This window comes from Acartia tonsa, chromosome 14 (genome assembly GCF_053477335.1).
Source record: "Acartia tonsa isolate MP-2025a chromosome 14, ASM5347733v1, whole genome shotgun sequence".
Classification (NCBI taxonomy): Eukaryota; Metazoa; Arthropoda; class Copepoda; order Calanoida; family Acartiidae; genus Acartia; species Acartia tonsa.
Window position 1 is genome coordinate 24,551,154 of NC_137273.1, and position 21,155 is coordinate 24,572,308.

Genomic DNA, 21,155 nt, shown 5'->3' on the forward strand with positions numbered 1-21,155 from the left:
GCAGATCTTCTCACAAAGCCAAACAATATAAAGCCGTCAGATCTGCATTTAGAGTCAATATGGATACAAGGATATCCATGGATGAAGCGTGATTTGAATCAGATGCCTGTCATTAAATATACAGATATTCAACTTACTGCTCAACAAAGTCAACTCTTATCACAAGAATGTTATCCAGACATTGTTTTTCCTAATCAACCAAACCCCACATGTGCAACAGTATATGGAGCTCTCAACCAACATTGTGCGAAATGTCAATATTGTAATGGAGAGACAGAAATGATATGTTTTGGTACTTCTACAAACCAACAACATTGTTTACTTTGTAACTGTGTGCCTTCCTCTGTTCTTTCATGTCAAGTGGGGAGTGGGTCGTTGTCACTTGTAAATAATGTGATTTATCATGGTTATTTTAAAACCATTAATATTATGTCTTATGTCTATGACTTTATTTGGTCTATGAAACACAAAACTCATCAAGGAGGGGGAATTGACAGTTCCTGGACTTGTGAGAAGTGTAATGCTATTAAAGATTCAGCTGGTATTCCAATGGAATATAAGAAAATTCTGAAAAAGAAAGCTTTGGATTATTTCCTTAGAATTGAAACTCAGTCTGTTATGAAGATACTCCCTAAGAAAAAAATAGCACAATTTCAAATGAAAGATGGAATTTTATATATGTCAGGCAGACTCCCAGATGAAACCAAAGTTACTGTCAAAGAACTTGATTATGAAGTATTCTTTGACAATGTGGATATCAAAGGAATTCTTCCAGTTATCTCAGCAGAATCAGATTTCTTTTATGCATTACTTATGCATATACACCACAAGGTTAGAAAACATTCAGGAATGCAAATTACCATGAGGGAAATTCTTAAACATGTTTATCCAGTAAACAATCCCAAAAGAATCATTCAACAAGTGCGTCAGAACTGCCCAAGATGTAGAATGATAATTAGGAAGACCCAGGAGCTTACAATGGGAAATCACCCTAGTGCTAGATTTACAATCACACCTGCATTTTATCATTGCATGATGGATATATGTTATGGTTTTCCAGGAAAACCCCATTTCAGGGCCAGAAATAATCCTAAGACAACAGTTAAGATCTATGCACTTGTTATAGTCTGTCTGTTAACATCAGCTACTAACATTTTAGCACTGGAATCCATAGAGACTCAAGAAATTGTTCTTGCCCTAGAACGCCATAGTTCTAGACATGGTGTACCCTCTGCTATATTTGTTGATTGTGGTACACAATTAACTAGCTTAAAAACACTTGAAATGAATATAAGAAATGCTCATCATCAATTGAGAGACAGTGTAGGATTGGAAATTCATCCCTCAACAGCAAAATCTCATGAAGAAAGAGGACGTGTTGAACGGAGGATAAGAACCCTAAGAGAAATGCTCCTCAAAACTGCAAATAATACTAATATTTGCATGTCACCCTTAGAATGGGAAACAGTATTTGCTAAAATGTCATCAGAGATTGATGACATACCTATAGCTAAGGCTGATGGATCTGCATCAGAGGATGCTGGGTGGGAACTGCTCACTCCAAATCGCTTTAAACTTGGAAGAGCGAATAATAGGGCAATAGAAGGCCCTATGTCAATATCCCCTGAAACAGGTCCTACTCAACTTTTAAATCGTGTTCAAGATATACAGTCATACTGGTATCAACTATTATTGGTTAGGCTCCACCATTTAATACCTAGACCGAACAAATGGTGCAAAACTGATCCTATTACAGTTGGAGATATAGTTGTCTTTAAGTTGAAAGACAACAATAATAGTAAGATGGAGAAATGGGTCACAGGAAAGGTTTCTGATGTACAAAGGGAAGGAAGAAGAATTTTGTGTTCTTATCCTACATCTTTAATGGCAGGTTCCAAAGTAAAATGGTCCTCAGTACTAAGATCTCCAAGAGATCTTTGCATTATATCAGCTGCATCAGACATCCCACTTAACTCCAAAGAATTTTTTGAAAAAATAAAGAAAATTGCAGTCAAATAAGAGCAATTCAGAAATACTACACAAATTTTACTCATTTTAATTATTTTAATGTTTTATCAAGTTTTAAAACTCCTGTAATTTACCAAATATTTGTAAGTATTGATAATTATAATATGATATATTGTAAACATTATAATTGTAATTAATAAATTAAAACACATATTGTCTTCCTTATTGTGCTTATATTAGATGTTAGATATAGAGTGATCCCAACTTTGTCACTGTATTAAACTGTAATTATTATCAATTTGTCTCTTTATTCCAGGCTTTACAATGTCCATACCTGAAAGTGCTAGACACAAATATTTTGATGAAAGAGCAGAGGAGTTTAATCCTAAAGATCCCACTTCAAGACAATTCTTTATAACCTCAGATGTTCAAGCAGATTATTATTGTAATCAAGAGTATTTGTATAGTGATATTATTTATGAAGAGATTCGTAAAACTTTACCTGTAGATCAACCTGTAACAGACATTTTAGTTTTCCAGAAACATCTGGAGATTTTAAAATCTAATCCTGAAATTTGTCAGTCAAATGTCTCCAACATACTACCTCATGGATATCCTTTGAAAACCTTTTTAAAAATTGATCAAGAATTTACTGAAGGCTGGAATCAACCTGAGCTAAATGAGGGAGTATTTGCCAAAGGTTTTTCCACAACTGAAATTTCAATCCCCCACTTCAATAGAAATCACTTTGAGGAAACCATCTATGATTTCAATGATATAGTAAAGATGTCCAGAAATACTCTTTTTAATGTCACTCCTCTTCCCTTTACTGTTGAAACTGTAGACATCCCAAGATCCCAATACAGGTATCTTGTTAAACAAAAACATTCTGGTGCAACTGTCAAGTTCTATACTGAAGATGATGGTCATTCTGCAGACAACATTAAAATTGCAACAAGACTTGTGATTGGAGAAGGTAGAAACAATGCCATTGTGTTCAAACTAGGTTTATCTGAAATTGGGAATGATGAATCTAGTGAATCTGGATCAAGATTTTACTATTTTGAGTATTCTGCCTTTCCTGAAGAAGTTCTGGATTTTCTCAAACAATTACCCCCATTATATTCAGTTAATGCTAATGCCCAAATGAATTCACTTCTTGGAGTTTTGACTGATCTGTATGATACTGAATTGGAACTGAATGTTTTTGATCTCTCATCTCTTGCTATAGCTAATGGATGTAGAATGGACAAGTACAGTCTTTATTCTCTTAGTGCATTAGTAACTGGTAAACCGTTTCCAACAGGAATAGAAAACATGGATCAAAGCTGGGCAAAGGATTCAGATCAGATGGATGTTGCTGTCAGGAAGTATTTGAGGTACAAGCTTCAGCTGATGTATGATATCTTCTCTGTTTTAATGGGAGCTTTGTTGAGAAATTTGTTTCCTGATGTAGACATTGTTCTAGATGTTACTGAAATTAGTCAACCAGCATTTACAGCATGGTTTTCTGAATTTGTAGGTTTAAGCCTGAAGAATACCAAAATAGTAGATGCTCATCTAGAAACATCCAGGAGTGATATGCTGCTTAAGATTGGAAATCCGAAATCATTGCTTGTAATTTTGATGGATCTTATCTCTGATGTACCTGTGATAAGTTGTGGAGGTGCCCGGTTTATTCATCATGCTAGATATAATTTTATCCTACAATATCCAGCATTAGCTAGAATAAAACTACATAATTACTCTGGAGAGGTTCCAAACCTTTGTAAGAATCTAGATAATGAATATTTTAAACTTATGTTTAAAAGAGAATATGCTGGTGATTCTGGATATGCTGTCAAAAGACTGGGTTTTCAAGCTTCATCAAGTTGCTCTAATTCTTTGTTTGACCTAGATTTTGAAGCTGATTGTGTTGGTGTAGATAAACCTGCCCATGTCATCAAAGAATGGGGAAGGCTAAATGTCAACTGTATTCCTGACCTATTCAACAAGCTGAGAAACATGTCAACAGATGAGATATCACGTTTCTGGTTTCCTAAAATCAATATTTATGTCTATTTGTCTAATGTTTACTTCAATGTGAAGAATGTTCGAATTACTGTTCCTATTCTAGAGCAGTCTTTAATAAGAAGGAAGCAAAATGTTGAAGTTGGTTATAACAATGATCTTCTCAAGGCTATCAGAGTATTAGAGAAAAGAAAACAGCGGATGGATGTTTTACATCACAATGTACAGGCTCCAGGGCCAAGTCATAGACATGGAGTTCATCAGAAGGTTCAGTTAGTTGTGCCTGGAGACTTTACTCAGAAGAATAAGCTGAAAGGTGCAGCTAAGAAGAGAAGATTAGCTAGAGCTAAAGAGACAAAGTTCAGAAATGGATTAGATTGGATTTCTTGTAAGAGAAAAAAGATGGTCAAAAGACTGAATAGTATGAAAGAAAACAATACTCCTGCCACTTCTCATAATGTTCCAGCATTAGTTAATACTTATGCAGATCAGTTGGATTCAAATGATGCCAGACATATACTCAGAAGATTGAATTCTCAGTAACTAAAACAGGTAATCTTTGGGACTTAAAATCTAAGATTATTTTTTGAAATACCTGGGGGTACTTAAGGGTATCCTGGTAAAACTTAAGATCTAAGATTAATTTTTGAAATACCTGGGGGTACTTTAGGGTATCCTGGTAAATCAAACATAAATCCACAATGAATTTTCTTTCTGTTGGGGAGTGTTGCAATGAAATTGCATGATAAAAAAATAATTCATTGTGTAAAATATTTTGTCTATGGTTATTTATTTTCCGATACATACAAATATTTTGTCTATGGAGCCGTCTGCTAGCACTTAGATTCATAATCAGCTGATAACTAGTTTTGCCGTATATTTCCCGGCAAACTTGTCATTTCAAATCTTGTCGTATATGCGTTAACATCTGTATTGTATAATTGTTACATTTTATTAATAAGTATTAAAGTTAATAGTTATTTTTTGTTTAGATTATTAATAAAATGTAAGCACTCCGTGCATAAGAATATGACAAAGTTGGGAAGCTCATTTGTTTAAATTATGAAATAAAGAGCTATAAATACTAGTGATTTTAGTCATTTAATTTATTGCAGACCGTAGCTTACGATTTAATTTCTCTTAAAAGTGATTAATTATAATAAAAGAATTCCTTCAAGAATATCTTTTACATTAGGTTTTCCTTTGAATACACTGTCTACATACAAGGACATTAATTAAGATGATTCAGCATGTCGGGGACCGACCCCAGCGGGCTTGGTGGATGGCTCGCATGAGTAAAGTGCATTTTTTTTTAAAGTTTGTGTGTGTCAAAAATCAAATATATGTTTTTTGAGTTTTGGTCCCAAACTTACTGAATCATCTTGAATAATGTCCTTATGAATAGACATCCTACAGTATTTAAGGAAAAAAACTTGAGAATAAACAATTAAAAGTGAGTTTTTACATCTAATTACACCAAAACAGGCCTAAAATGGCCTAAAAATCCCTTTTCAGCAGGGTTTTCTTACCTAACCTTAAGATAAAAAACTTTTATTTTTTTCATTTAGATGTAGTATCAATAGGACTAGGCTTATGTACCAAGTTTCAAGTGTCTAGCTCAATATTTAGACCACTTTGCTCACGGTTTAAGTTTAAATGTTATTACGCCCCTCCCCCTTAATATACTGTTAAAGTATTTGTCCGATCCTGCAGTCTGATTGTAGAGCTTTACTTTTATGAATGTTGTCATCCTTGTTATATCAATTTTTAAGTTTTTATGCTATAAAGTGTTTAATAATTTAATTTTTTTCTAGTCAAAACTGGAGACCCCCATAAATGAGAAGAAACAAAAGAAAAGAGAGAACAAGAAACAGAAAAAGATTCAAGAAAATAATAAGTTTGACAACCTTGTCAACAAATACAAAAATAATATTGCCACCAATCAAACAGTTATCAAGAAATGGTTTGATTAAATTTCTATTTTTTATTTCATTGTTTTTTTTTCTCTTCATTTATGCTCTGTACCTAAATGTTTATTTTTTATTATTTTTTTTCAGATCCAATAAAATGTTTAATAAGAATATGAATATATTTTGTTTAAGAAATAAATCTATGAAAAGGTACGAAATATTCAAGGGAATTAAGATTATTTTTTGCAATATCAATAAATTACACGTACTGACATCCATTTTTGCAAGCTTAATTTATGTTAAATACATTAAAAGAGCGAGTGAGGGGTATTTTGATCATTTTTGTACAAGTTTTCTATGTGACAAATTTTTTCGTCGCCTGGTCTTTTTTAAAAAAGTATATCAGAAAGAGAGGGACAATGGGCTGTTTATTACACTAGTCCTCGAAGTTTAATATTATCGTTTTCTTATTCGTTTGTTTTACAACTTTGGGGAATTTTACTGAATTTTGATTGGTTGGTTTATTAAGTTGAGTGTTCAAACGTTTCAACCACAGATTTTAATCTACAGAAGGGGTAATTTTAAGTTTCATCATTGGGGATGTACATCAATTTATCGGCCATTGTCTTATCCCTTTAGATCCTTGGAAGTATATTATACAATACATATATACATACAAACTACTACCAACTAAATGTTTTGTTTCTTTCTAAATTCTAATAATCGATAAGTTGATAGAGAGCATAAGGGATAGGTCAATAGATAAATGCACATCTCCACCCCAATGATGAAAAACAAAATTACTTTTCTGTAGATTCAAATTATTGGTTGAAAAATTTGGACTGGACATTGATAATCTAAAGCTAAATTTAATATTTAGTTATAGTTCCTTAAATGTTCAGCTAACAAGTGAGTTTTCAAAACATATTTTTTTGGGCGTTGCTACAAAAGACCAACTCTACAAAAGACCAACACCTACAAAAGTCCAACACCTACAAAAGACCAACGCCTACAAAAGACCAACGCCTACAAAAGACCAACACCTATATATTGTTATATAAACATAAAACATAAACTACTTTATGTAAAATCTACCAAATTCTAAACTATAAATAAGTTAATGTACATTAAACATTCATACATATAGGTTAGGTTAGGTTAGGTTATAGGCAAGGGGGCCGAGCGCCCGCGGCTAGGCAGGCCAGGGGGCCGAGCTCTGCGGCCATGACCTTCTTTCATTACGATTTTTTTAATGTTGGTCTTTTGTAGGTGTTGGTCTTTTGTAGCAACGCCTAGTTGGTCTTTTGTAGCAACGCCTTTTTTGTACCAGTGAAAGTTAACTATCCACCAATGTCTTCTCTTTTTCTCCCTGATAAAATGGTCTCCCATTCCTAGGCTTAAACATTTTGGGACTCAGGGTTTATATATTTTTATTCAAACATTTTCAGAAATAATGAGTCGAAATAATGAATATGGAATAATTTTGCTCTTTCGTATAGGATGTATTAATTCATCGACTATTGTCTTATCCCTTGAGAACCTTGTGAAAACTTTGTGAAAATACTATTATATTTACTTTAGGTACCTAACTTGAAACTAGGTCTTAATGCCTTGATTGAGAAGAGTAAGATGAAGTAAAAATGATTGAAGATGTAGGACTAGGCAAAGATGATTTTGCGGCTAATGAGAATGAGAAATTAACAAATAAAGAACATGAAAGGATGTTGCTTCAATATTTTGGTATGATTTTTTCAGTTGTTTAAATATAGTATGGATACTGGTTTCTTCGCCACTATGTAGCCTCTTAAAGGGGGAATGCGGAGAAAGTCAGGAAAATAGCTTAAAACCATCATATTTTCGCCTTTTTTATACTTTAATTTAATTCTAGTGGAGGAATCATCACATGGAGATTGCATAATACAAACTAAAGATGGATATTTTCTGTGTCACTCACTCATTCTTGCTGCGGCTAACATTTTCTTCCGACAGGTAAAAAAGTCTGATAGTTTGGCAACTGTATTTTATCTTTTAAAAAAACTGCATTGCGTAAACGGATATAGATTTTGTGGATTTTGTGAGAGATTTTCGCATACGACAAAATTTCCCAGTCACAAAATCCACGTTATATATACCCATTATTGCGTAATTTAAGTAACTGGTTATATTCAATATTCATGAACAACGAAATCAAAAACGGATCGGTCAAAAATTTGTCCATTAGAGGCAGCAAGTTGTAGGGTTGGTTTGCCTTACCATCCTAAGAAATATTAAGGCACTAGGACCTACTACTTGAAATTTAGGATGCCGGTTCTTAAGGGGAAAATCCATAAGAAAAAAGTACCCCATTTCTTTCGAAAAATTTATGTATGTTACATACATACCTGCATTACTTGGGTTTTCGCCACCCAAGTGCCACCGAAGACTGGCCATTGATAAACGTGACACGCGATCATAAGCGTAGCAATAAACATTTTTCACCATAAATATTAGATTCTCAGATAGCAAAGTATTCACTTATTTTATCATTTAAATCATAAAATAATACTTGTTATATCTTAATTTTACTTCATGGAAAATCTATAGTTCTAATCTGTAAAATATTTGAAATCTTGTTCATTTTTCAAGCACGTATCTTCAGTTTAAAAGCGTATATCTTCATTTTTTAGCATGGATCTTCTTTTTTTATTCGTCAATCTTCATTTTTTTAGCGCCAATCTTCATTTTTTAGCGCAAATCTTCATTTTAAAAGCATGGATCTTCATTTTTTAAGCAGGAATCTTCATTTTTAAGCGTCAATCTTCATTTTTTAAGCGTGTATCTTTATTTTTTAAGTGTCAATCTTCATTTTATTTGCGCCAATCTTCATTTCAAAAGCCTGGGTCTTCATTTTTTAAGCACGTATCTTCATTTTTTAAGTGTGTATCTTCAATTTTAAGCATGTATCTTCATTTTTTACGCGTCAATCTTCATTTTTTAAGTGTTAATCTTCATTTTTTTAGCATGGATCTTCATTTTTTAAGCATGTATCTTCAATTTTTAAGCATGGATCTTCATTTTTTAAGCATGGATCTTCATTTTTAAAGTGGGAATCTTCATTTTTAAGTGTCAATCATCATTTTTAAGTGTCAATCATCATTTTTTAAGCTTATTTCTTCATTTTTAACGCGTCAATCTTAATTTTTAAGTGTCAATCTTCATTTTTTTAGCATCAATCTTCTTTCTTTTAGCTCCAATCTTCATTTTAAAATCTTAAAATCTTATTTTTTATGCGTGGATCTTAATTTTTTAAGCATGTATCTTCATTTTTTAAGCGTGGATCTTCATGTTTTAAGCGCCAATCTTCATTCTTTAAGCGTCAATCTTCATTTTTTTAGCATCAATCTTTATTTTGAAAGCATGTATCTTGATTTTTTAAGCATGTATCTTTATATTTAAGCGTGGATCTTCATTTTTTAAGCATGGATCTTCATTTTTTAAGCATGGATCTTTAGTTTTTAAGCATCAATCTTCATTTTTTAAGCGTCAATCTTCATTTTTTAAGCGTCAATCTTCATTTTTTAGCGTGTATCTTGAATTTTTAAAGCATCAATCTTCATTTTTGAGCATCAATCTTCATTTTAAAAGCTTGCAACTTCATTTTTTAAGCGTTGATCTTCATTTTTTAGCGTGGATCATCATTTTTTAATCGTCAATCTACATTTTATAAGCATGGATCTTCGTTTTTAAAGCGTAAATCTTCATTCTTTTAGCGTGTATCTTCATTTTTAAAGCGTGTATCTTCATTTTCTAAGGGTTGATCTTCATTTTTTAGCGTGGATTTTCATTTTTTAATCATAAATCTTCATTTTTTTTAGCATGGATCAACACTTTTTAAGCTTCAATCTTCATTTTAAATGCATGAATCTTCATTTTTTAAGCGCTAATCTTCATTTTTTAGGCATCAATCTTCATATTTTAAGCAGCAATCTTTATTTTTTAAGCATGTATCTTCATTTTTTAAGCATGTATTTTCATTTTTTAAGCATTAATCTTCATTTTTAAAGCGTGGATCTACATTTTTAAAGCGTGGATCTACATTTTTAAAGCGCTAATCTTCATTTTTTAGCGTGGATCTTCATTTTAAAGCAGGGATCTTTATTTTTAAAGCGTGGATCTTCATGTTTTAAGCGTGTATATTCATTTGAAAGGCATGTATCTTCATTTTTTAAGCTTTTATCTTCATTTTTAAAGCATGGATCTTCATGTTTTAAGCGTGGATTTTCTAAAGATATTAAAAAAATTTCTGACACAAATTGAGAATTTTACTGATTACAATTACAGATTTGCCATGAAGTAAAATTAATATATAACAAGGATGACAACATCCATAAAAGCGAAGCACTGAAACTGTAGGACAAACGAACATTAACACTTGTATAGTGTCTGAACTGAATAATCAGAATATAAAAGTATAAGATTCGAAGCAAAATTGTAAGTAAATTTGTTGAAAAACTGCTTGATACAGGATAATGTTTATGGACATACTTACCTCTTTAGGACTTGATTATAGAGTTGCTTCGCTTAAAATATTGTTCTTTGTTGTCCCAGGAATCAACATACCAAAAATCAGATCAAACAGATAATTAGATCACATAAAATTTGTTGTTAAAAAAAGTAGAAAAATCAACATGTTTAAAATGGACGTACGGACATTCTGGTAATGATTATAGAGTTGCTACGCTTTCTAAATCGTACCTAACTACTACAGTAATCACCATGCAAAGTTTGAAATCGATAGGACAATTCTAACATGCCTAAATTAACGAATAAAAGCTAACTATCTCGGACGGACGGACGGACGGACGGACGTACGGACGTACGGACGGACGGACGGACGGACGGACGGACGGACGGACGGACGGACGGACGGACGTACGGACGGACGGACGGACGGACGGACGGACGGACGGACTGACCCTAATTATAGAAAAGCTTCGCTTTTAAAAAGATTATTTATTAATTTAAATGATAATGCAAATGAATACATTTTTTATCTCTGAACATGATATTCAAGGTGTAAAAAGTTTATTGCAATGATTATGATAGCCTGTCAGTTTAATCTTTGGCCACAACTTCAGAGGTTGTATTACAAGCTGTATCTTTTCTATTACAAGCTTTGTCTTTTCTCTTGAAAGTTGTGTCTTTTGTGAGGCCAGAATTCACAAAAGACAGAGCTTGTAAGAGAAAAGACACTACTTGCAATCACAAAAGATAGAGGTTGTATTACAAGCAGTGTCTTTTGTCTTACACGCTCTGTCTTTTCTCTCTCAGCGCCTTGATACCCTGGTGAAGACTAGACGTCAATATCTCAACCCTTACTCCCGTAGCAGAGCACCAAAGATGAGGAACCAGCACGAGCTTGAGTGTCAAACACTTTACAGTAGTCAAGAGCAAGAAAAGTGGTGGCGAGGGTTGACAAAACGGGTCCAGTTCAGGCCACAGATGAGCTACAGAAATTCTTTTGGTGTCTATGGATTCGTTTTGGGATTCTACTAGCAGTCACCATTTGAACCCATAGTTTTAAGTCACTCCAAAGACAGGCAACCTTAACCGGCAGAAGGAGTGACCCAATCTGAAACAGTTATTAATAAAAGATGCTCTAAATGCTGTCAAGAATGTTCACACCAAGTTTGGTGTTGATATCTTAACCCTACCTCTGCTAGTAGTACGCCAAAGAGGGTATACCGGAGCGAGTATACGGTAGTACTTGACTAAGGAATGGTGTACGAAAGAGCAAAAAAAGTGTCTAGAATGTCTACACTAAGTTTGTTTTGATATCTCAACCCTAGCTCTGCTGGTAGACTGCCAAAGACGAGGAACTGGAGTGAGTATATGGGTAAGTCAGTTTGACTACTGTGTAGCCTTGACTTTGGGAGTCTACCAGGCAGCCTAGAGAAAACTTAGCTTAACCAAACTTGGTACAGGGCACCATTAGGTATCAGAGAGCATATCACATATCAGAGAGCACTTAGGGCGCCCTGAACCGTGGTACTCCAAAAACTTGGACTCCGGTATCTCGACTTCAACCAATCACAGCTGAGATTGTATTAGTTTCCCCCTTTGTTTCCGCTATGATTTTTGTTTAACCCATTAGTGCCGAGCGCCACTTTTATGGGCCGATCGAGCTGAAAATCTCAGGGAAGCTTTATAATGGTAAAAACGGAATTCCAATTTTTTTGTTTTGCTCTAGTGGCATGCACAGGAAAGTTGCAAAAAAACCTGTTTCGGCCTGGCCATAAATACCAACCAGGCATCATGACCCCTTTTGGACAGTTTCCCCGGGCATTAAAACCCGGTTTTGTAGTAAAAACCTGGTTTTCTCGACCAAAAATCAAAAAATATAATTTTTGAACGCTCAAAGTGAGATGAACACTTTTTAGAACTTTGATACAATCCGTAATTGAAAACTACACAACCTCATGTAATCTATAGAGCTACAAGTAATATACAAAGCGATTTATTTCAAATTTAGTGTTTTGGCTATAGGTACCACCCTTTTCGGTTAAAAAAACCCGGTTTAAAAGACACACACTACAAAAAAAGAACATATAAAATTTGGGTGTTACATATCAGAAAACGAGCATTAAACTATTGGGTGACACATATAGAGATTACTAGGGTTATTAGGGTGGCTCAAACCCTTACTAATGACGTAAACTGTTACTTTTATTGGTTGAAAGTTAAAACCGGGTAATAAAAATCGGTAATTAAAACTGTCGGGTATTTATGGCCAAGCCGAACAGGGTCATAATAGGGTGTAAAAAAACAATAAAAAATCATATAAAAAATGATAGTTTGAATAAAACGAATTCACAAATAGATGTACTTGTCAATAAACATTAGATATCATGAAAAAAATCAGCGACTTTACTATAAAAACAAAAAAGTTTATGATTTTCAAATTTTGTTGAGCTATACCAGCAAACGGAAGTAAGCTAAACTGCCTGCTCCAGGGGGAAATAAAAGCCAGAGTAGTAGAGGGGGGATTCATACTGAGAATGATGCAATTATGAAGCCGGAAAAAGATTTTTTTTTTTTTTATTTTTCGGAACCGGGTTTTAATGCCTGGTTCGGTACTAATGGGTTAAAAATGCAATTTAAATCAAATTTTTTTCATAGATTTTGACTATGAAATGTGGTGTTTTTTTTGTAAAAATGTAATCAGTTACCAGCAATCTAAGTTTCTGACAAAGATAAGGTTATTAAGGGGGGGGTTTTTAATGCAACCATCTCGTAATCAATGTATAAATGGCACTTAGAATTCGAATTTTTATCTGAAATTTTGTATGAATAATCCTTGGTAGGTCTATTTTCCCTAAATTGAACAAAAAGTTGGAAAAGTAGCGGCTAACGGCTTGCGTCTCAGCTGTGTAGCGATTTTTTGGGTATTTTCAAGAGAAATCCATCACGAAACCTCTCTCCATGTAATGTTCTTTTCCACTCCAAAACGTTTTCAAACGGTTCTAGCCGGTAGATGCTGGTACTAGAAATCTAATAAATGTTTTTTTTGTATCATTTCACATGATTTAAAGCCTAAATATGATTCAAAAAGTTGATTGCTACGTAATTTATGACAGATTTGCCCTAAAAATAGCCAAAAACCGGCTAAACGGCTGAGCCGTTAGCCGTTACTTTTTCAACTTTTTGTTCGATTTAGGGAAAATAGACCTACCAAGGATTACTCATGCATAATTTCAGATCAAAATTTGAATTCTAAGTGCCATTTATACATTGATTACGAGATGGTTGCATTAAAAACCCCCCCTTTGTGTCTAGGCAATGTAATTTAATATTGTTTTTTCTTTTATGAGCATTGGAAATCTTTCAAAAATTTCATTGTACATAAAATGCTATTTTGAAATGCCTAGAACTTTTTTGTTATTTAAGCTGAAGGCTTTAAATTTGGGGTATTTGGTCTGTTTATGGCAGTCTTTCAGCAGTTAAAGCATGGTATTTCTTGCAGGCGTCCTTTAAACTCCTTTCTAGCTTGACGAAGAGTTGAGTTATGACGATTCTACCATATGCAACCTGTCTCAGCAGGACGGGAGTAGTAACTGCAGATCCAGAAAACAAGTGCTCAACATGGTTCCTCGTCTTTGGCAAGTCACCATATGAAGGGATGTCATTTTGGGCGGGCGGTTTTAGGCCGCCCTATATAAGGTCCTTTTGGGCAGTTTTAGGCATCCCCCTTTTGGGGGAGGAGAAAAAGGGGAGGGGGTGAAAAAAAGAGTGGGGGGCGGACCTATTTTTTGGGTGATATTCACTATTATATAAATTAGTAAGCTTTTTTGTATCTAGAGAAGGATTTCACAAACTGCTGAACTGATATGGTTTTTCTTTCAGTGAAGGATCTTGCTAACCGCCAAACCGATATGGTTCTCCTTTACAGTTGAGCTTTTATAGGTTCTGAGATGGTTTTAGGCTATTTTATTTAAAATAATAAGTTTTGGTATGATTTAAGGCTATTTTGCTGCCTACTCATAATATTAAAGAAAATTTTCGAGGAGTAAAACTTAATATAAAATATAAATACTTGTCCAGGGAGGTTCTGTAATGTCTTGTTAATTTAAGGTTTACCATATATTTTCTGCGTATGGTCCTTTTGGGCAGATATAGGCACCCCCCGTTTTGGGGGGTGAAAAAAGGGGAGTGGGCAAAAAAGAGGGGAGTGGGCAAAAAAGAGGGGGATGGGGCGGGCGTATTTTATAGATTAGTAAGCTTTTTTTGTATCTAAAAAAGGATTCTGCTAACCATTGAACCGATATGGTTCTCCTTTCTAGTGGAGCTTTTATAGGTCCTTAGATGGTTTTAGGCTATTTATAAACATTTGCCCAAAAAGGGTGCCCAAAACCACTTTTGGGCGCCCAAAACCCTTTTGGGCAATTGGACTGCCCAATATGACAACCCTGACCAAATGGGCTACAGTTGAGCTAGAGCGGAGGTTAAGGTGTCTACGGAGAGCTCTTCGCATGTTGAAGAGATAAATCGACACATATGGTAGTCTAAAGCCACTCTAGAGGGTACTTAGGGCGTCCTGAAGACACTGGTAGTCAATCTGAAGGGTGCTGCCAGCCTAGTGCTAAATCCAAGTCTTGACTTTGGCAAGCCACAAGTCAGACTACAGTTGAGATATAGACCTCTAGTCTTTTGTATAGTGTCTGTTAGGCATCTGACTATCATCTAGCTTGGTAAAGTCATATCTCAAATCAAAAAAAATTGATCAGGCCAAAGGCATTCAATTTTAGTTTTGGGTCCATTGAGATGATTTATGATGATTTTTAGAACAAAATAATTTTTGATGAAAATCAATGATTTTTTCATTTTTTTTTGCCAAAAATGGCCATTATGGAGGGTTTTTGTAAAAGTGCTGTAAAACGTTTTAAAGTTGAGATAATGACTTCAAATTTGATACAGATACTCTTGGGCATTTGTCTGAGCACCTCCTAGCTCAGACACAGCTCAGCTTGGGAAGTCTCTAGTTCAACTTTCAAGGGGAGGGTGCCCCCCCCCCCCCAAAGTCGGAGACTAAAAATCTCAAAATCTGGGTTTTGGGTCAAAATTTTGACATCGCAATTTTTTTTATCTAATATGAACCAGCATAGTTCCCTGACACCAAAAACACTTGAGAAGTGGTTTTGGTTGCCTAGAACTGATTTTATGGGCAAAAATATTCATAAAAGAACTCAAATTTTGAAAATTTCTCAGTTCTTGTCTTGGGGGTCACTAACCCCCCTAAGGAGTCAAAAATTGTCCAAAAGGCTTTTATAAAAGTTGTTTAGCTTGCCATGCTGAGCATTTAGAGTACTTAAAAGTTACCATTTGAACCCATAGTCTAATGTCACTCTAAACTGCCCTTAGGGTACCCTGAAAATGGTAGGCTGACACCAGTATTTCCAAGATTTCAGCTTAGAGTCCTCGGTTTGACTACAGTTGTCTGAGAGGGCACTTTACTTCGACGTGATATGATCTATGATGCCTTGAGATACCACATACAAAGTTTGGATAAGCTGAGTCTACTATAGGCAGCCTAGTAGACTCCCAAAGACGAGGTACTGGAGCAAGCATACTAGTAGTCACATTGACTACGAAATGGTGTTCAATAGTGTTCAAGTGGCTAGGGTTGACAAAACGGGTCTAGCTCAGGCTATAGATGACATACAGAGATCGTTTTGGTGTCTACGGAGAGCTTATAGAATTCTACTAGCACACAAGAATGTCCACACCAAGTTTGGTGTTGATATCTCAACCCTACCTCTGCTGGTAGAGCTTAAGGACGAGGTACTGGAGCAAGTACGGTATAGTGGTTGTGTATACAGGGGAAAAGGTAGGGAGCGAAAAAAGTGCTTCCAAGGGTTGACAAAACAGGTCTAGCTCTGGCCACAGATGAGATACAGAAATTCTTTTCGTGTCTATGAATTCGTTATGAGATTCTACTAGTAGTTACCATTTGAACATATAGTCTAAAGTCACTCTTAGTACTCGTATGGGTGCCCCAAAGTCAGGCAACCTTAACTGGTAGAAGGAGTGGACCCAGCTTAAACTTGCTTTAATAAAAGATGCTCTAAATGCCGTTAAGAATTATTTTAACACTACCTCTGCTGGTAGAGCACCGAAGACGAGGAATCGGAGCGAGTACTGTATAGCTGTATAGGGGTTGCGTATATGGGGGATAGGGTTGGGAGTGAGAAAAGCGCTACTGAGGGTTGACAAAACAGGTCGAGCTCAGGCCACAGATGAGATACAGAAATTATTTTGATGTCTATGGATACCATTTAAACCCATAGTCTAAAGTCACTCTAAGTACTCATATGAGTGCCCCAAAGTCAGGCAACCTTAACCGGTAGAAGGAGTGGACCCAGCTCAAACTTGCTTTAATAAAAGATGCTCTAAATGCCATCAAGAATGATCACACAAAGTTATATCTCAACCCTAGCTCCGCTAGTAGTCTGCCAAAGACGAGATACCAGAGCGAGTATACAGGTAGTCTGACTTACAGTCAGATTGACTACTGTATAGCATTTGACACTAGCACTAGTGCTGGTACCTTGTCTTTGGTGCTCTTCTACGGGAGTAGGGGTTGAGATATCAATGTCTAGTCTTCGCCAGGGTGTCAGTCAGGCATCTGGTAGTACTCTCCTTGCTTGGGGTGCCGGTATTTAAACTATCAAGACACAGAGAGAAAAGACAGAGCTTGTAAGACAAAAGACAGAGGTTGTATTATAAGCTGTGTCTTTTCTCTTGCAAGTTTTGTTTTTCTAATACAAGCTCTGTCTTTAGTGGATTCTGGCCTCACAAAAGACACGACTTGTGAGAGAAAATACAGAGGTTGTATTACTAGCTGTGTCTTTTCTATTACAAGCTCTGTCTTTTGTGGATTCTGGCCTCACAGGACTTGCAAGAGAAAAGGCTTGTTATAGAAAAGACACAGCTTGTAAGAGAAAAGACAGAACTTGCAAAAACAGGTTCATTTGTGGTCCTGTCTTTTCTTACAATCTCTGTCTTTTCTCTTGCAAGTTGTGTATTTTGAGAGGCCAAAATCCTCAAAAGAAAGAGCTTGTAATAGAAAAGACACGAAAAGATTGTATTACAAGCTGTGGCTTTTCTCTTGCAAGTTTTGTCTTTTCTATTACAAGCTCCGTCTATTGTGGATTCTGGCCTCACAAAAGACATGAACCTGTTTTTGCAAGTTCTGTCTTTTCTATTACAAGCTCTGTCTTGTACTGACATTGAAAAGACACAGCTTGTATGTGAAAAGACAGAACTTGCAAAAACAGGTCCTGTCTTTTCTTACAAGCTGTGTCTTTTATCTTGCAAGTTTTGTCTTTTGAGAAGCCAAAATCTACAAAAGACAGAGCTTGTAAGAGAAAATGACACAACTTGCAATCACTAAAGACAGAGGTTGTATTACAAGCTGTGTCTTTCTTTTGCAAGTTTTGTCTTTTGAGAGGCCAAAATCCGCATAAGACTGAGCTTGTAAGAGAAAAGACAACTTGCAATCACAAAAGACAGAGGTTGTATTACAAGCTCTTGCAAGTTTTGTCTTTTCTATTAAAAGGTCTGTCTTTTGTGAATTTTGGCCTTTTGAAATACAAAACTTGCATAGAAAAGACACAGCTTGTAAGAGAAAAGACAGAACTTGTAAAAACAGGTTCATTTGCAGTCCTGTCTTTTCTTACAAGCTCTGTCTTTTCTCTTGCAAGTTGTGTCTTTTGTAAGGCCAGAATCCACAAAAGACAGAGCTTGTAAGAGAAAAGACACAGCTTGTAAAAGACACTACTTGCAAAAGACAGAGCTTCCTAGGGGTAGTGGAACTACACCCCCATTATACAATCATAAACAGGGTTATTTAAGTTGAGTGTTGAGTTGTAATCAAATAATCTTATTAAGTTATTTTTCTTAATGATAACCCATTGTATAATAATGAAATGGTCCATGATTAAGAACAGCTTGACTTAATAAGAGCATTTGAATACAACATCTACCTATGACCTTTTTTTTATACGCGAAAAAAATTACCCTTATATACGCGGAAAAAAATGAAGATCAAGGTCTTCATGAAGATCTTATTATTTTGGTGCCACTGAAGATTTTGAAAAGTAATGCAGGTATGGTTACATATGATAACACCTATAGCCCCAAAGAATATTATTTAAGACATAAAATTGTTTATTTAGTTGCTTGGGACTAATGAACGAGATAACCTTATCCTAATAATGATGTTAGATTATACTTCATCTGAACTACAAACTATGCTGACCGCTGCTTATAAACATGACTTTACACAGCCAGGTATGATTACAGCCGGTTGAAATATAGTGGATGTTTTTTTTCACATATATGTAAATCAGTCAGAATTGATAGGTAAATATGGGATTTTTTTCTTTCTGGATACATTTATAGCGGATACTTTACGGTAGGTAAGACTTTATTTTTGGAGTTTTATATATTTATATCTATAGGTAAACAACTAGAAACATTTCTGCTGCTTATAAAAATGATTTTACATGTAGTCAATAGTCATGTACAAATAATTAGGAGTACATTCAAATGAGCCCAAGCCTAATTGATATCCTCTCTAATGTTTCTCACAAAATATCAAGACACATTTCTTACTTTCTAAATGAATTACTAGTGGCTTCGCCCTTAGCCTCTAGGAGTGAAAAAAAGAATTGTATTGAACAAAAATATTTTTTTTGTTGAACCCCAAAATATTCTTTATCTTTTGTTGGACCATTACTAAACTTTCATGAAATCTATGTAATGATTGGTCCAGCTGTTTGCGAGATGTTTCACACATACAAATACCACTTCATAAGATAGAAAAATTATTATTATTATAAGGGGCGCCGTGGCTTAGTGGTAACACACTGAGCTACGGTGGTGAGAGATCGAGTTTAATTCTCCTTGTGTTGACTCGAATTTCTCATTCGCAATAGTAATCACGCAACTTCCCCTGGTTGTGTTAGAAGGGGATTATTGAGTAAGTTTGGATAGTTAATAGTCACGTACATAATCTCATACTACCCTTATCCCAAGTTCCTCTTCGGAGAGCGTCATTCATTACGGTGACTTAATTTGGGACAACTGCCATACTCGGCGAGGGTGAGGTAATAATGAGTAGCTCTCATGAGAAAGTAGGTCAAGTCGTAATGTGCTTGAACATGGAGCTTGATAGCCCTAGTGGCTATACAAAAGTGTCTCAGCCTACTCCATAATGAATCAATCAACCATAGAAAAATTATTTATCATCAAAAATTCAATAAATCCAAATATTTTAGAACAGAATAAAGTTTTCTACACAGAAGGGAAACCAACGAAACTTCTTCAACTTTTAAAGGAAAATTTCAAGGTTGGTCTTATTTCTTAATTTAATTTATTATTCTGTTTGAAAGGCCCATAGAGGGAGAGGACCATGGATTGTTAATTATAGTGGCACTTAAGGTTTATAACCACGTCATTTTATTTCTTTTGGGTATATTTTAAAACTTTGAATGGTTGGTTCTAAGATAGTAGTGTTTTCAATCAATAATTTACTCTACAGATGTGTTAATTTTGTTTATCATTATTGGGGATGTACTTAAATTTATCGTTCATTGTCTCTTTTTTACTCTCTCATTAATATTTTTGTACAAATTCCTTCGCTACCATTTGACGTATATGTGCATACATGTTTTTAGACAAGAGAAGAAATATTAGCATTAATTCAAAGCCAACATGAAGAGCTTATAAGAGATCCATTACAAATAAATGAAACAAATTCAATTTTTACAAATGAACATATAGAAATAGATTCAATGAAAGAAGAAATAAAAAGTCCAATGCATGATTCACCTTCCCTTATAGGTTTGTATTAATATATGTTTATTTTTTATAGTAGTATAGCTTCTCTACAAGATATACATTGACAATGACACATCTTTGTTTGTGTATCAACATGTGACCCTCTTAAAAATGAGATTAAATCCCTTTTATTTAACCTCATCATTAATGAGATAAAAAAAAATGGGCAATTTTATAGTGAATTGAAAGGGTGGGGGGGGGGGGGGGGTATTATTGTAGATATGATTATCTCGTATGAGGATTGGAAGGTAGAGAAGGAGGGGACAATGGGCTGTTCATTACACTGGTCCCTAAAGTTTTGTAATTAAAGTTTCCTTATTCGTTGGCTTAACAGCTTTGGGGACTGTAGTAAATTTTGATTGGTTTGTTCAATAAGTGAGTGTCAAAACGTTTCAACAACAAAGTGTAATCTACACCTACAGAAGTGGTAATTTGGTAATTGGGGTAATTGGGGATGTACATCACCTTGGAGGTTAAAAAAAAATCTATTTTTCATTCTGATTTTTAAAAACGCTATTTTCCACTGTTTGTTAAATTTTTAAAAATATTTTTCTATCCATTTAGATGAAGAATTGAAGTTAGAAAATTTAGAAGATTTTTTACCAGAATTTGTAGCAGATAAAAGTATTAATACAAATGTTCCAAAAGTAAGAAAAATCAAGAAACCTCAAATTAATAAACTACAAAAGGAAAGAAAAATTAGAAATCAAAAATGTACAACAGAAAATGACAAAGAAACTACAACGGAAGATAAAACTGTTCGGAGTGAAAGTGATTCTGTATTTACACCAAAAAAGAGGGAACAAAAATTCATTACCTAAGTATTGTAATAATGATATTGTTGTCTTATTAGAGAAAAATGTAGTAATAAAGTCGGTCAATTTAATT

General features: G+C 34.7%; 2 protein-coding genes across 2 annotated transcripts in view; both read left to right on the forward strand.

Annotated features, from left to right (window-relative positions):
* The window catches only part of LOC145306199 (RNA-binding protein 28-like), a 29,172-nt gene extending 23,136 nt beyond the window's left edge, over positions 1 to 6,036 (forward strand). Inside the window, exon 22 of the mRNA XM_080148212.1 lies at positions 5,793 to 6,036. Coding sequence (XP_080004338.1) covers positions 5,793 to 5,951 — 159 coding nt within the window. The 3' untranslated portion in view covers positions 5,952 to 6,036. The remainder of the gene's footprint in view (positions 1 to 5,792) is intronic.
* On the forward strand, positions 6,033 to 21,103 carry LOC145306203 (uncharacterized). The gene is made up of 7 exons (XM_080148219.1): positions 6,033 to 6,098; positions 7,470 to 7,628; positions 7,777 to 7,877; positions 18,602 to 18,716; positions 19,706 to 19,776; positions 20,105 to 20,270; positions 20,832 to 21,103. Exons 2-7 carry the CDS (start codon positions 7,529 to 7,531, stop codon positions 21,086 to 21,088), a joined length of 810 nt encoding a protein of 269 aa, XP_080004345.1. The 5' UTR covers positions 6,033 to 6,098; positions 7,470 to 7,528; the 3' UTR covers positions 21,089 to 21,103.
* The last annotated feature ends 52 nt before the right edge of the window (positions 21,104 to 21,155 follow it).